Raw genomic sequence first — 15466 nt, forward strand, 5'->3', positions numbered from 1 at the left:
TGCATCACCGCCGTCTTGGGAGAAACCGCTTTAAATGGACTGTATCATTTTTTTGTTGTTGTTGGCCTTAATGAATGTGTTAAGTCAATTCAGTGACCCCTTGGGCTTAAACAAAACTTATTAAAACTGAATAGTGTGATCTCAGAAATACTGTACACGAGATTCGGCGAGTAAACAAGCAGGAAATCTTTATTCTGAGTCTGCTTTTTGGGATCTTTAATAAATGCGATGTACGTGTCCGTGTGTGCCGAGAAAGAGAGAGAGGGAGGATAGTGATGAGAAGACTCCTGAGTGGCGTAGGATTATTGAAATGCACCTGGAAAGTAAACTCATTTTCTCTGTGGGTCAGAGGACTGGTTATGGTAATAAAAAGAGAGATGTCATTAGATTCAGCGGTATTTGAAGAGGAGGAAGAAGAGGAGGAGGAAGGGTCTGTAATATCTGTGTGTTTGAGGACGAGGAAAAAGGCGAGACCGCGGGGGGAAAAAGGTGTGTTGCGTGCACATGCCAGCAAGTGTGTGTTTTCCCAAACCGCTCCCCTGCCACTATCTCCATCTCCTCTGTGTATATGTTATTCATGAGCTTGACCTACATGTGCTCGTGCTTGCGTGTGCATGCCGTTTGTGTGTCAGTCCATGCACGGAGAAGGTGATAAGGTTCCGGTCCACTCCCCAAGATTCGCCAACCACTTTCACGGTCTGACCACCCGGTTTGATATTTTCTCTTACAATAGAGTGCGATCTCCGGATGACAGTCTCCAATGTGTTTATGCTTTCATACTTTGTCTTACTCTGCTGGCTGCTGCTGCTGCTGCTGCTGAGTCTTACCTGCACGGGCCCAGTTCTTCTTCTTTTTATTCTGCACAGACTGCTGTGGGTTGTGCCAGAAATGTGAAATATAGGAAAGAAAGGGAAACAGCAGCAGGCACAGAAAGTGTCTCTATTAAATTCTATGCATATAATAACTTATAAGGCAAAGCATAAAAGCAGGCTTGTTTTATCCTACTAAATAACAAAATATGACCGCAACAGCTTGCCGTTAAGATGCCGTAGATTCACTTTATTTGCAAAAAAAATAAAGCTCTGTTCTGGGTGTACTTGCCTCTCAGGTCCTTCAGTGATGGATTACATCATGTGAAATGCAAGTCGTCTCCTAAGCAACAGCGAGTCCAGAGAAAGCTGGACTTAGCAACATTAGATCTTTAGCCTCTCTCGTCCCTTTGGTGTCCTTCAGCACCAAACATCACAGGCAGGGCCTGGTCTGTAAGCATGCAGTTCTGCATTACGTAATCTTTCTTTACATGGCTCCTCGTGAACAAAGGTGTCGTGGGAGGATGTTTAATTGACGCAGTCTGGAGTTCTGATTTATACCTTCATAGGAAAGTGAGTTCAACCAGACTGACAACATTTTGGAAAGTGGAACAAACTCAGGGTTGTAGCTGATGTTTATTTTCAGCACCGATTGATCTGAAGATTAGTTTTTTTTTTTCTTTGAATAGATTAAAATGTCAGAAAACAGCAGAAGACGGTATCTTCAAATGACTTTTTCTGAAGGGCAGTCCAAAAAAACTGAAGATATTCAATATTAAACAAAAAAAAAACGTGGATTTGTGGCAGTTAAACTTGACGAGAACGTTAAATAATTACAAAAATTGCTGTTTATTAATTTTCTGTTGCTCCACTAATTGACTAATACGACATGCCAGCACTAATCGACTGCACACCTGCTGTTAGATCCGCTAACCTTGAAGAGAACACGGCCCCGCGGGTTCTGCGTGATCACATTTTAGGGGATAAAACATTTGTATACATCCTCCCCCTGAATGAGTCAGCAGAAAGAATTGATCCTTTTAGAGAGGAAATGTGTGATATTGCTTTAGAAATGTGAGGGAATGCAGTCTTAGACCTACAGTGTGCGTGGCATATAGTGATAGATAGCAGAACAAAACACCCAGAGGCACGAGGTAACTGCACAGAGAAGGCATTTTTCATTTAATAGGAACAAATGAGGGTCAGTGCTGTTCTGTACAGTTCTACAACATGAGACCATCACATCCTAATCGCTGCAAAAGAACCTTTTTTCTCTCTTTAGTTCACATCTGGTGTGTGTTTTTGTGTGTCAGACCAGTCTCCAGTTAAGATGCAGACTCTTCCCTCCTGACCGCCCACCCTTTCTTGTCCCCCCCCCTTCTTTTTTTTCACCTCAGGACGTCCAAACGTGGTCGCGCCCGTTCCAGACGATCCCACATACAACGTGAGCAGCGAGCTCACCCTGGAGGTGAGCCGCAGCGACGACAAAGCCCTCATCACCTGCGCCGTCGACCATCCCTCTCTCGCCCCCGGGGACAAGAGGAGCGAGCAGGCTCTGCGGGTGTTGTGTGAGTCAACTGGGAAATGGGGTGGAGAGGTGGATGCGGAGGATACTCAGGGGGAAGAGAGGGAGACGGATGCACATTGAAACCTCAAACTGCTCTTTCTTATTTCTGCCTTGCTCGTCTCTTTTATTGGGCAGTATAAGCACATTTTCTCCCCCCTTTTGCAGTTTGATCTCTGCTCCAGTAATTTCGCATTAGCCACCCTATAATAATGACCGCACAGGAATTTAACCTTCCTCCGCTCGTGCACTTGCCCAGAGTTGAGTCAGAGTAGATAAGAAAGAAGCAGGTTATCGTCTGAAATGGAACTATGAACGGAGTCCAAGTCGGAGCCTGTGTCTGTGCCGCCACCCTGTGGACGAGACGACGGCACTGCATCGCCGAGGGAAGGCGACGTCGTTGTGTAAGGAGGGTTATGTCATTGTGGGAGGCAGAGAGATGGTGACGCCTACAGGATGCAGATGGGAGTAGATGGAGACAGAGATGAATGAGACTATTGGCGCCGTGTCCATGTCTGTACGCTTATGAGTCCTGTGTTATGTAACTATTTTGTGTGTGTGTGTGTGTGAATGTGTGTGTGTGTGTGTGTGTTTGTCTTCCACTTACAGATTCCCCAGTCGTTGAGATCGTGCCTGAGAGCGATCTGCCGAGAGAGGGGGAGAGGTTTTATCTTCATTGTTTGGGCAACAGCAACCCCGAGTAAGACACACACCATTTCACACACACACGCACACACACATACACACTGTCTAGACTCCAACTCAGCTGATGCTTACTTACACACACGCACACAAACACACAAACACACACACACACAGTCATCTCCCGGCTTAATTTTCTTCACGTGTACACAGACGCGATTATTGCTCGGTTTATTGCCTTCAATATAAACGGCAAAAACGATACAAATACAAATTTAAGTTATTAAGTAAACAAAACAATATCCTTTATTCAGTATCATTTCATAAAATCACGGCGTGGTCCAACACTTCCAGGCGGGTTTGCATTATACAGTAACTGAAGCTTTTCGTCTCCGCGCCAACAAGTTGTGAGTTATGATGATTTTTACAGGAGTCTGGCAAGTTAGAGGACTTAATAATACATGTGGTGCATTCTGTACGCCAGTGCCATAGTGTTCATTTGGCATATCTGTATGATGAGCTTCACTGAAGGGTTTACTGTTTGTTTACCGCAGATGGACCAACATATCCTCGCAGCTTAATTAGAAAATCTAAAGCTACTTACATGAATAATTTCTGATCTGTTTGGTCAAGGTAATCATCGACTGTTTTCCTCTGTTTGGTGTCAGAGTCAGACACTTTCTGAGATCTGTGATCACACCGCTTCCAGCTTCACCTCAACAGATCGCCGGTGATGAAAGCATAAATATATATATATTTTTTTTTTTACTATTTGAGCAAATGATTGATGCTGCCGTTTTTTCCGAGCACTCTCCGGGACAGACAGTTAGTTCAGGTTTTATGTAGCATCCTTTCTTTTTATCATCTCCTCTCAGCCACTACTAATGTAATCTCTCACCTTGAACTTGGACCAGGTGTGAGTTTTCTTTCATATCATCCTTGTGTCTAATAAATCTCAGTACATCATCATGCGTATCCAGCTGATCCTTCCTCCAAATTTAGTAACTCGGCTTGTTGTTTTTTTTCTCTTATTAAACCGCGGATTGATGGAAGTCTTGACTCTAATAAACAGAAATAAAGAAGCAGACAGACGTGGAAACAAAAGCCGCGATTAGCTGTTGAAAAGGTGTCAAACTACACGGCAGGTACCAGATCAACGAAACATGAAAGAAGCCTTGACACACCTTCGATGTACACACACTCGCACGTAAACAATCGCACATTAACATGCTCGATTTTTTTTGACACCTTTGTCACTTGTTCTAACATGACACGTACAGAAACACGCACGCGGGGCGCAGTCAGCGGAAAACACCTGCTCGTACAAGCTCATACAGTGTGTGCACAATTATTCTGACGCCCACACACACACACACACACACACACACACACACACACACAGAGAAACAAACCCTGGTCTTAAATCCTGCCCACACAAATACACTCTTTCCCCTGGCCTTTCTGCATTATAGATGAACCTCCAACCAACCAGCCATATCGATCCACTCCCCCTCCCTCTCTCCCTCCCTCTCTCCCTCCATCCCTCCATCATCAGGTATCTCTCCGCTGCCGTGTCACTCATGGCTCGTTCGCTCCCTCTCTCCGCCTTGTCACGACGCCTCCTTGCCCTCCTCCTCCTCCTCCTCCACCTCTCCCCATCCTTTCCTATAACTCTCCTCTATCTCCCTTCACACCTTTTTCCTCTACACGCCTCCTCCTCCTCCTCCTCCTCCTCCTCTTCCTCCTGTTCTGCTCTCCTCCCCTGTCAGCTCATCACAGGAGTAGCTGGGAATAAGACTAGCCATTTAGTTTGATTGGCAGGTGGGACAGATAGGGGGCGGGGGAAGGAGGAGGTGACTGTCATCGCGTGTACGTGCTTTTACGGGCTGCAAGGGTTGATAAATTATAGACAGGAGAAAGGCAAGGTGTGAGCAGGAGTGTCAGGGGTTCGGTTCCCACGAGGACCACCGAGGCTAGAGGCGTATTTATTTGTGATACAATTAGACTCTGTGTTCTTTGTTAGAAACACCCTTCCATGGTAAATAAATTGCTCTGTGTAGCTTCAAAAATGGCCCTGACAGTGCAAGGGTTCAGGATTTTTTAGCTCCGGCTGGAATTCTAAAAATGTTAAGGCTTAAGATAAAAGCGTCCGAGTGGCAGAGGCTGTATGTTAGAAAAAAACAAAACAAGGAGGCTATAGAAGAAGAGAAAATGTGAGACTAAGGCTCAAAAAAAGAAAAAATGATAAAGGAAGGACAGAGTAGAGAGGGAAGGAAAACAAACCGACAGGAGAGGTGGAGGTGGAGGTAGAAAGTGGAGGAAAGCGTGGGCGGAGAGGCGACAGAAAGATTTGGTGACAAGCGGAGGAATGACGAAGACAGAAAGAGAGGGAGAGCAAACAAGACAAATCCAGCGTGTCTGTGTGTGTGTGTGTGTGTGTGTGTGTGTGTGTGAGGTGGAGGTGTTGGTGGATGAGGTGGGAGGGGTTGGGTGGGTGCTCAGTTATGTGCACCGCTGCTTGTGGATGAGCTAGAGTCCAAGCAAATCAGATACAGGTTGCCCCCCCCTCCCCCTGTCAGTCAAAACCCAATCACCACGACACCGGCACCTTTTCCCTCTGACGCTCCACCAGCCAGTCAGATCCCCGTGTCCCTCTTCCCCCCGAGCTGCCCTCCACAATCAGACTCAATGAATGTCGCACTCCATTCTGTGATACACATTTTTTTTTCTCTCTCTCTCTCTCTCTGTCCGTGGTCACATCCTGTCAGGTTCAAAAGAATAACTTACCGTATCAAATTCTACCCTGTGTTTCCTTGACGCCCGGCGGCGAGAGCTCTCTAATACAAGAGAAAGGAATTTGTGCTCTACATTCTATTATGTTTCCCATCTATTCGATCAGCGCGGCGCTGGGAGTGCCTTGCAATTGCATCACATTTCAGCGCTTGAAGTCACTTAACCGAGTGAAGCTCCCTAAGACTGTTCACTTAACACATTTACGGCAAAAAAAAAAAAGCTTTGCATAACTACGACCTGTTATTAAGTGCAAGCTTTTCTTATGCATCCAAGGTCGTGGCCACAGAAAACAGCAGGGGACATGTAACAGGATTACAGTAATCTGTAACCTGTGAAAGGTCAACGCCGGCCGCGCTCTACGCTGTATTTGTCTTATTGTTAACAAATCCCATGAAAAGAGCAAAACAAACAGCGGATTGATCCTACCCACGAGTATCGTCCGTGTATCCGAGGGTTGATACGGTTTATTCTGCTCGAGTGTCGACCAACAGCTGCTGAAACTCAACAAGCCACATCATTGCACCGAGTGACCTTTGGTTTATTCTTTATTCTGAGTCCTGCTGCTGCAAACATTCGTTAGTGTACTTAACGAGCATTCATTTACAGTTCAAATGGTCCCCAATAAATTCACTGTACTCCTGTTTGACTCACTGGAGTCCCGTGGTTTTTAGGGAATTGCTTTTTGCAAATTAAACTATATCGCAGAACTGCAGAGTCAAGTGATAAGTCATGCCATCCATTATTTTTTTTTTTTTTAAAGTGATGTAGATCTTCTCGTAGGAACCGGTGGCCTTGGGAACGGAGCGTCGCCAGACTCTGGAGGGAAGTCAGAAAGTAATTGGATTAATGTTGTTGTTGGACTTCTCAGGGATTTGTTGAAAATAAGAACAAAACAAGAAGGAGCTTTATTCTGTCAGCAAAGAGGATTCGGGAAGGATGAGATGAGGGTTCTGTTCTGTGGGATGATGAGGGGTCGTGGAGGGTTCGAAGGAAGTTGGTAGGGGTTGTGTATGGTGGGATGATTGCACGGGGATGAACGGGAGCTTGATTAGAGTCGTGATGTGGCTGCAGCCAGTCTGTGGTCGAGACTCACGTGCGTGCATGTCTTTGATTGTGGAGCATCAAGCGGAGAGCAATGCAATCACGGGGAGAAACTCACACATGGAAGTTACGTGGAAAGACCCTTCTTGCTGTGAGGCCACGGCGCTGACCACTGAGCTGCTGAACAGGGTTTATGAGGGAGGGTAGTGAGAACTGAGACAGACTTATATAGGTATGAGCAGGTCATCACACAGAGAGCAGTCTAAAAAACAAACACCAGACTTCTTTATCTTTAATAATTCATAACTGCACAAATACTAATCATTTGATAGATATGTTTTGTAGAAATAAGTGTTGGATTACAAAGATTTTCGACATTAACATAACTTAGCAAATCCCCTTATTAATATTTGAACAAAAACACCCTATGTCTAATTCTTTGGCGTGATAATGGTTCTATGGGGGAGGAGGAATATGCGGCAGCAAAGTACCCATAATTGCAATAAGGGATGTCTTCGAGCGTATCATGACTTTTGTGCAGTGTTTACTAATGCATGCATCCTAATTGAAATAAAAAGAAAAAAGTTTCCACTTAAGCAGAGCTCACAGCCAAGAACAAAAAGCCCAGATCCTAAACAATGCGAGATGGAAGTCATCCGACCAATCAGCTGCCTGCACTTAAACTACCTGCTGTATAATAGAGATTGACTTTTGAGCATTATGTTTAATAACACAACTCACAGTTACAGGCTGTAAATGTGAAGTTAATTGTTCAGTTAATTGCATATTATCTGGCATTTGGAGGCGGTGTAATACAACAGCTGATTACATTTTATTGCAGGTAACCAGACGATGTAGCCAGACAAAAAAAAAAAAGTTTTATGGTGAAATTTTTTTTTATTTGCCGCGAGACAGACGACTGAACACGAGCTCTTTTTTTTTTCTACCATTGTTAGGTTTCATATTCCTCAGTTGACATATATTCCAAACTTTGAGCTTCATGGTAAGCCTCCCGTGTGTTTGCTCAGCAGAAGGTGTCAAGGGAGCGCTCCATGTTTCGATTAGCTTTCGCTCAGTTGCCCTGCAGCGGCAGCATGAGCAGACAGAGCTGTTTGTCGGTTTTAGTCTCTCAGAAATATTCAGATAGATTTTTAAATATTTGTCTGAAACACGTCACGCTCCCTTGCCTTTAACAGTCACTGTGCAGCCCCAAACAAGCTCCCGTCCTCCCTGACTGTGAAGTTACATATTGCGCCTTTAGGTGTCGCTGAAGTTTTTTTTTTGTTTTTCACATTTCGAAGAGCGATTAATCAGTGCAACCCATTCAGGTCTGTCCCCGATTCAGACTCCCCGTCATTGTAATTACTGTACACCGCTTAAGGACTTGCACATTTACATAATTGATTCTTTTATCAAGGCACGTCTCACTATCTCTCTCATACACAATCTGTTATGCAGAATGGATTTTATTTTTTTAACGCAGGCTGATTTGAAATGCTGATCTTTGTTCTGTTGTCTTCTTCATCTTCTCCCTCCGTCTCTTTTAATCTATTTTCAAGCTGCACCACTCTTCCCTCCATCATTTCTCCCACTTTTTCAGCACCTCTCGCCTCAGTCCCTTCTCTGTTTTCTCCGTCTCTTATTTGTTCTGACTTATCCTCCTGTCCTGCTTTTATCTTTTCTTTCTCCACGTTTGTCCCCCACAGCCTCCCCTCTTCTCCGACCCATTCTTCGTTTTTTTCTTAGCATCTCCACTTCACCCTTGATCATTTTCTTCTTGCTCCTGCAGCACTTGTCACAGCTCCCTTCTCCCCTCATCACTGCGCCCCTCTTTTGATTTTTACTTTTAGTTGCTCTACCCTTTTTTCTTTCTTTTTTCTTTTTTTGCAGATGATGTACAGTTCACCTCAGGATTCTCTTCTCTGTGTCTCTCTCTCTGTCTTGTCTCAGGCCCACCACCTACGTGTGGAAGAAGAAGGATGGAGAGCTCCCCCCGCTGGCCAAAGTCGACGATGCTTACCTGCGCTTCGAGATGCTCAACAAATCAGATAATGGCGTCTACCTCTGCCAAGCTGACAATGGCATCGGACACAGCCAGGGGGAGTACACACTCCTGGTGCAAGGTAACAAGAAAGCATGACCAGAGGGAGGGAAGAACAAATTACAGAAAGAGGGATGTTTGGTGGGGAGGAGAAGGGCTGATGTAGAGACAGGATTGGGATGTCTTCTTCTTTTACGTTTCTTCATCACGTTTTTTTATTTGCTTGTACTTCCATCTTTTTTCTCTTCTGATTTTCTTTCGTTTCTTTCCTCTTCTTTTTGTTTGTTGTTTTTTTTTCTCATCCAACCGCGCCACCACCACCACCACCGCCACCGCTTGCCATCCAACCACTTTATCGCTCGTTCTTGCGCTTCTTTCCCTTCACTTTCATGTGTCCCGTTCGTTCGATCCATGGCCATTTTTTTTTTTTATTTGGGTGCTTCGCTTGCTTATATCCACACACTTCCTCCTCCTCCTCCTCCTCCTCCTCCCAAGATCCTATGGACCCAGACTCCCTGGACACCACCACCCCCTCCCTTGACTCTTCAACCTCCTCCTACACCTCCTCCTCTTCCTTCCCATCCTCCTCTCCTCCTGACAACTTCTCTGGCTCTGGCTCTGATTCCATTTACTCCTCCTCCTCCTCCTCCACCGACGCGGCTGACGTTTCACCCACAATCACTGAATTCACCACCACCACCACCACCACCCTCTCCAACGCCCTCTTCCCCGACCTGCCGTTCTCTCCCGACTCCTCTCCGTCCCCCTTCGCAAACAGCATCGCTCCTCCCACCGCGGCCCCCTCCCACTCCTCCTCCCCCGCCTCCACCCTTACTCCCTCAGTTTCCGTCCGGCTGAACGGAGTGTACACTTTCACAGGTAAAACCATCTGAGTCACACACTTGCACTCACACTTGCAGACAGACGAGAGATGCGAGGCAGCTTTTAGTAATGGAGTGGAAAAACAAACACCATTTCAAGTCACTACTTTGCTATTCTTTTTTTCCTTCGACACACAAACCCTGTGCTTGCATTGTGGAGCAGTCAAAGACGCCGCGAGTTTGTTTTACACGCAAACGCGCGCACATGCAAACACGTACTCAGAGCTGGCAGCGAGAGCAGACTTTGTGAGACACAAGATGAAGAAGAAAAAAAATGGCATTCGTGTTTGATGGCTTTTTTTTTTTCTTGTTTCCTCTCTTTCTTCCTGTTAATAATCCCTTACCCTAACCCTCCATTCATCTAACCAACCGTCCATCCATTCATCCATCCATCCATCCATCCATCAATCTAAACATCCAACAATCCATCTACTCATCCACTTGAGAAGATGCCGCAGCCAACATCACAGGTATAACTTCTTCCACCAGTCACCTGTCGTTCTGACTTTCTGTCTGTCTGTCTGTCTGTCTGTCCGTCTGTAGGTCTGACTGTTTGTAGTTCTGTCTGGTTTTTCTCTGTCTATCACTCTGGAAAAAATGAAAAAATAAAATTGTCTGGGGACACTTTGAACTTTGAAAGCAGAGGGATGAATATTTCATACTCCTGCCCACGTAATGCTTTGTTGTTTCTCATACATGCACAGACAGGCTCAAAACACAAAAAGTACACACATTCACCTCAACACCGTCCACGCCGGGCACTCACATCTATCACACAGAGACACACACAAGCATGACCTCTTAAGTGGTACAAGTCATTTACACAGTGTTCCACTTCCTCTATGTGTGTGTGTGTTTCTGTGTGTGTGTGTGTGTGCTGCGAGGGAGGGGAGGGGAGGGGGGTCAGGCTTCGAGGTGTTCTTGGGTCTTGTCTGCTTTCCTTTGATGCTGACAGCAGGATTTATGGGCTCATTCTCAGTCTTGCCTCGTCAGCATGCCCCTCTCACCTCCACGCCGGCCAGCCAGAGTGTGTGTTTGACTTTCTGTGTGTGTGTGTGTGTGTGTGTGTGTGTGTCATTCTGACTTGTGCTCAGAGTCTCTCCTCTCCACCACCACCACCACCACCGCCGCCGCTCCTCTCCCCCTCTTCTCCCTGTTCTTCTGTCTACGCCTGGCCTCCGGTTGGCTGTTGTCATGCCCCGACACTTCTCTAACTGGCTGAAATGTGACTTCTCCTCCAAAATTGGCTGTTCTAGCCATCATTTGGTGTCCCAGCTGGTTGTGTGTGAAAGTGTTCTTTCCTTTCTTCCTTCTTCAGCTTCAGTTTTGTCTACATTTCTGCTTGTCAGTGGCTGTTGCTGTTGCCTCTTCAGTATCTCTTGTACCCTGTTCTCTGAGTGGATGTGTAATCTAGATGTTTCTTCCTCTTACTGGTTGCTATACACATTGGATTTTACCCTTCAAACTCCAGACCATGTCTCTTTGTCGTTTTTATTCCTCCATTATCTGTTTTTTTTTCTTTAAGTCTTTAATGAGAAGTTGCTGCTTTTAAGTCGTGACTTTCAAACTGACACCTGACGTTACAGTCCGGTCTGAAAAATCAGGCGAAATAAATGATGTATCAAATTATTTCCGCGTAGATCGCTTTCTTCTCTGAGGGCCAAGTAGCTAAAGTGACTGAAGCGAGGTGAACTGGGAGGAACAATCGAATGTGTTGCTGTTGGGTGAACTTTATCTTCAACCTTCCCCAAACAAAAAAATCTGTATAGTATTCTATAATGTAAGCAAAGTATAAAAATGTTAGAATGCATACAAGTATAAAGCAGAGAATATATTCCAAGTACTTCTTTTTCAAGTAGTAACCTTTAAAGAACATTGGGAAACCATCCGTTTGTCACATGGGAAATCTTTAATCTGGGACTGCATCCAAGTTGTGTCTACTTGCCCTACATGACTTCTTTTATGGTAACATGGCTTCTACAGAGAGGACTTTTGGGACCTGAAGAATATTTTCCCCTCTTGGTCAAATGAGAACATTTTGTTACGGGGTTAATCAGAACATTAGTCCATGGTCCCCTCTTGGTCATATAAGAAAGAATCATTGAGGGCTTTAATCAGAACGTTAATTTCTGGTCCCCTCTTAATCATACGAGAACAATTCATTGAGGACCTAATCAGAACGTTCACATACGAGTCTACGTTGGCATGTAATAACATTCCTGATGTGCCCATAGGGGGACGTTCCATTTCGGTTCATTCACAGTCGCATTGCAACTTTACAAAGAGGACGCTGGGAATCTGAGGAGAACGTTGCCATATGGTTTCCTGTTAGACGCATGGGAGCGTTCCATTTAGGACTGTAACTAGGTTGGTAGTACGTTCCCTGGACAACTTCAGATGTACAGTCGGTGTTTGTTCTTTGATGGTAACATGGTTTCCCATGAGGTCATGTGACAACGTTTCAACGAGGCCTTAATTAGTATGTTTGCTTATGGGTATATAATTACAACATCGTTTTAGAAAATATGATATATCACATCTGCCGTTGCCAATTATAGACTCTTGAGTTTGATGTAAGGGAGCTTTAGTTTAGTTCAAACAGATCTATTTTTTTAGAAATATACTAACTGCTTAAGCGTCTGACGCTGAAGGCTGTTAGTTAATGTTTTTATTACTGTTGTGCAGTCGTAGTGATGTGTGCAGTGATTACTGATTGTTGCTAATTATCAGCTAATTGTAGTCAGCAGTAGCTATGTCGTAAATGGCTGCACCTTGTTTGCATGTTTTTATACTATGTTCCTAATTAAATATGGTGTGCTTGCAGTGTTAGAATAAGTATTCAGATGCTGTATGCAAGTAAAAATACTAATACCACATTATGGAAATAATCCACTACAAGTAAGTGATTGGTAAATATTGTTACTCGTGGAAGAAGAACCTCCTGCACCAATCAGGATGATGAAGATGAAGAGTTACCGTGCTCTCTCTTTCCCCACAAGCGACCTTTCAACAGCATATATTTTATTGTTTTTCATTCAAATTCATTAAGATTGAGGTTTTTAATTGCATACTGAGATTCGTGCTTTCTATCCACCTTTTTTTAATTAAATTCCAAGGTACCAATAATGCCACTTCAGTACGTGATGCCGGCTCAGTTTTGTAAGAAAATAAAAGGTGCATTAATGGACGGAGTGACATCTTCTTTGTTACTGTAATTAAAAATGTATTAAGCACATTAAGTCGTTATTAAGTTCCACAGCGCTCTTGACATCAGCAGAAATAAATAATACATAGAAATTGTATATTTTCTTTTAAATGGTCTGCCAAACCAGGTCTACTTATCTAGTAGCCTCCGTTCACCACAGCAACACTTAACATCGTGCTCAAGAATTATTAGAACTGAAATTCATTAGACATGAATGTTTAATGGTGTAAAAATGTTTAGATGGCACTTGATACCAATCCTTAAGTTCCCTAAACGTTCTGCAAAAGTTTCTGTAAGAGGTTTAAATACATTCTGGGAAGGTGATGCAAGCATCAAAAAATAACGTCTCCCAAAAGGTTCCTGTAATGTTACCTGAAAATGTTCTGGGAACATGATGGAAGTACCCGATATGAACTTAACGTTCAAGGTTGGATCTTTATATTTGTAAAATTATTCCAAAGACTGAATCTGGGGCTTTTGGGGAGGTTCCCATTTTGAAATCCAGCCTTGGACTGTACACACATATTTGGGAATTAATAGAAAAGTCCCCCAAATCCATACACGGCCATAAAATCCTCCAGTTAAACTGAAAAGATGAATCATCTGTTGCATGTTGGTCATGAACACTTTTTTAACGGAGGGTGACCAGGTGCCCACTTTTCTTTCGCCTGACTGTTTTTTTTTGTATCCTTGTCTTTGTTTTCTGAAGGTTTGTCACTGTGCCTGGGTGTTATATATTGACGAATCCTCTCTCCTGTTCTTTTCTTTTCTTTCTGTCACTCTCCCCATTATTCTCTCTCTCTCTCTTACTCTATTTCTGCAACCTTTCATCATCCATCTCCCTTTTCCACCAATATTCATCCACCATCCCTCTCCCTCTTGGCTCTCAATCTCTGTCTCTCTTTCCCCCTCTCCCCTTATTTCTCCCTGCCTGATTTTGTCTCTTTCTTTCTTTCTTTCTTTCTTTCTTTCTTTCTTTCTTTCTTTCTTTCTTTCTTTCTTTCTTTCTTTCTTTCTTTCTTTCTTTCTTTCTTTCTTTCTTTCTTTCTTTCTTTCTTTCTTTCTTTCTTTCTTTCTTTCTTTCTTTCTTTCTTTCTTTCTTTCTTTCTTTCCTTCCTACCTATCACCCTCTTCTTAAGACCCCACAGCCATGTCGACTTCTTCGGGGGTGGACCACGCTGTGATCGGAGGGGTGGTTGCTGTTATCGTCTTCATCCTGCTTTGCCTCCTCATTGTCCTCGGCAGATACCTCATCAGACACAAAGGTCAACTGCTCACACACTCACCCACACCAACACACACGGACACACTCATGCATGCATGCATGAGTGTGTCCATGTGTACCCAGAGATACACTTGCATAAATATGGATACATGGATTTTGCACGTACAAACATAAATATGCATCCAAATGTAAGGACACAGGAATGCATTCATACCTAAATATGGATTCAAAGCATCAACCTCACTGATTTTACTCTGAAAGCAGCATGAGAAAATTAATGAATGACAATAAGTGGATGTTTATTCATTGCCTCTTAATGCAGTTTGGTTCAAACAACTTCCTGTGTGATTAGATTTGCTGTCGTCAGCAATGTTTCAGCAGCATATTTTCAATTAAATGTTCGGGATACAGGAGTGTGCTAGAAATATAATTGCTTCCATGATGTTAGTTAGTTGCTCACATGCTCTGTGAAGAGGAGACAGCAGGGGACACGTGAAATTTAAAGGGTGCTAAAGACATGTTTCAGTGCCCAGGTGGTGCAGTTGATAAAAACCTGCCCGCCACCAACATCACAGTGTGCAAGATTCAATCTACAGCTCCAGTGCCTCCAGCTGGCCCAGAATATTGAACATAAATGCTCGGTGGTGGCCAGTGTTCACAGATACCAGGTCCGTGAGGGATCATTTCCGTGCCGTTGCATTAGCGACTCCCTCTGGATTGTGAAAGGCACTTGTGCAGAGAAGGGTTGAATCTCGGGGTGATAGTGTGTGAAGCGTCTTCGGCGTCCTGGGACTGCATGTGTACGAGTCTGCAGGCCAGCGGAGGAGTGAGCAATTACAAGGACTGCAGCACATGAAAACTCGCTCGTTTCACCGCCATTATGTGAGAGTGAATGCAGATAGTTTTCATTACCGACGTACAGCAACCGACAGCTGCGCTTCTTAAGCTGAAATCAGTTTGGAGACAGAAAAAGCTTAACTCAGGTTCCACTTGGAGCTTTTCAACTAAATTTCACAGTTTGACCAAGTATGGAAACTTGATCAGGTCGTGGTGTGTTCAAAGACGGTCTCGGTCAATGAGTATGACCCCCTTCCCCTTTGATGCCGGGACCGTTCTTTTATGTTGCTTGTTCAGTATCATGTCCAGGGTCTGCTCCATACCTACGCCGGAGTCATCTTTGGATGATACAGACTGTCACACCCGGCTAAGTGGACCTTGAGTTAAGACTATTTTGTCTTTCCCGAGGTCAAAAACACCATTTTCAC

The 15466-nt window shown here is 44.2% G+C and overlaps 1 protein-coding gene across 2 annotated transcripts in view; it reads left to right on the forward strand.

Annotated features, from left to right (window-relative positions):
- cadm3 (cell adhesion molecule 3) overlaps positions 1-15466 on the forward strand; it is an 80895-nt gene that overhangs the window by 64452 nt on the left and 977 nt on the right. The window contains exons 6-10 of one of the 2 annotated variants that reach the window (XM_010740422.3): positions 2207-2377; positions 2983-3073; positions 8800-8972; positions 10221-10241; positions 14116-14241. In XM_010740422.3, coding sequence (XP_010738724.1) covers positions 2207-2377; positions 2983-3073; positions 8800-8972; positions 10221-10241; positions 14116-14241 — 582 coding nt within the window. The remainder of the gene's footprint in view (positions 1-2206; positions 2378-2982; positions 3074-8799; positions 8973-10220; positions 10242-14115; positions 14242-15466) is intronic. The other variant, XM_010740423.3, reaches the window with a different exon arrangement.

Source organism: Larimichthys crocea, chromosome II (genome assembly GCF_000972845.2).
Source record: "Larimichthys crocea isolate SSNF chromosome II, L_crocea_2.0, whole genome shotgun sequence".
Taxonomy (NCBI): domain Eukaryota; kingdom Metazoa; phylum Chordata; class Actinopteri; family Sciaenidae; genus Larimichthys; species Larimichthys crocea.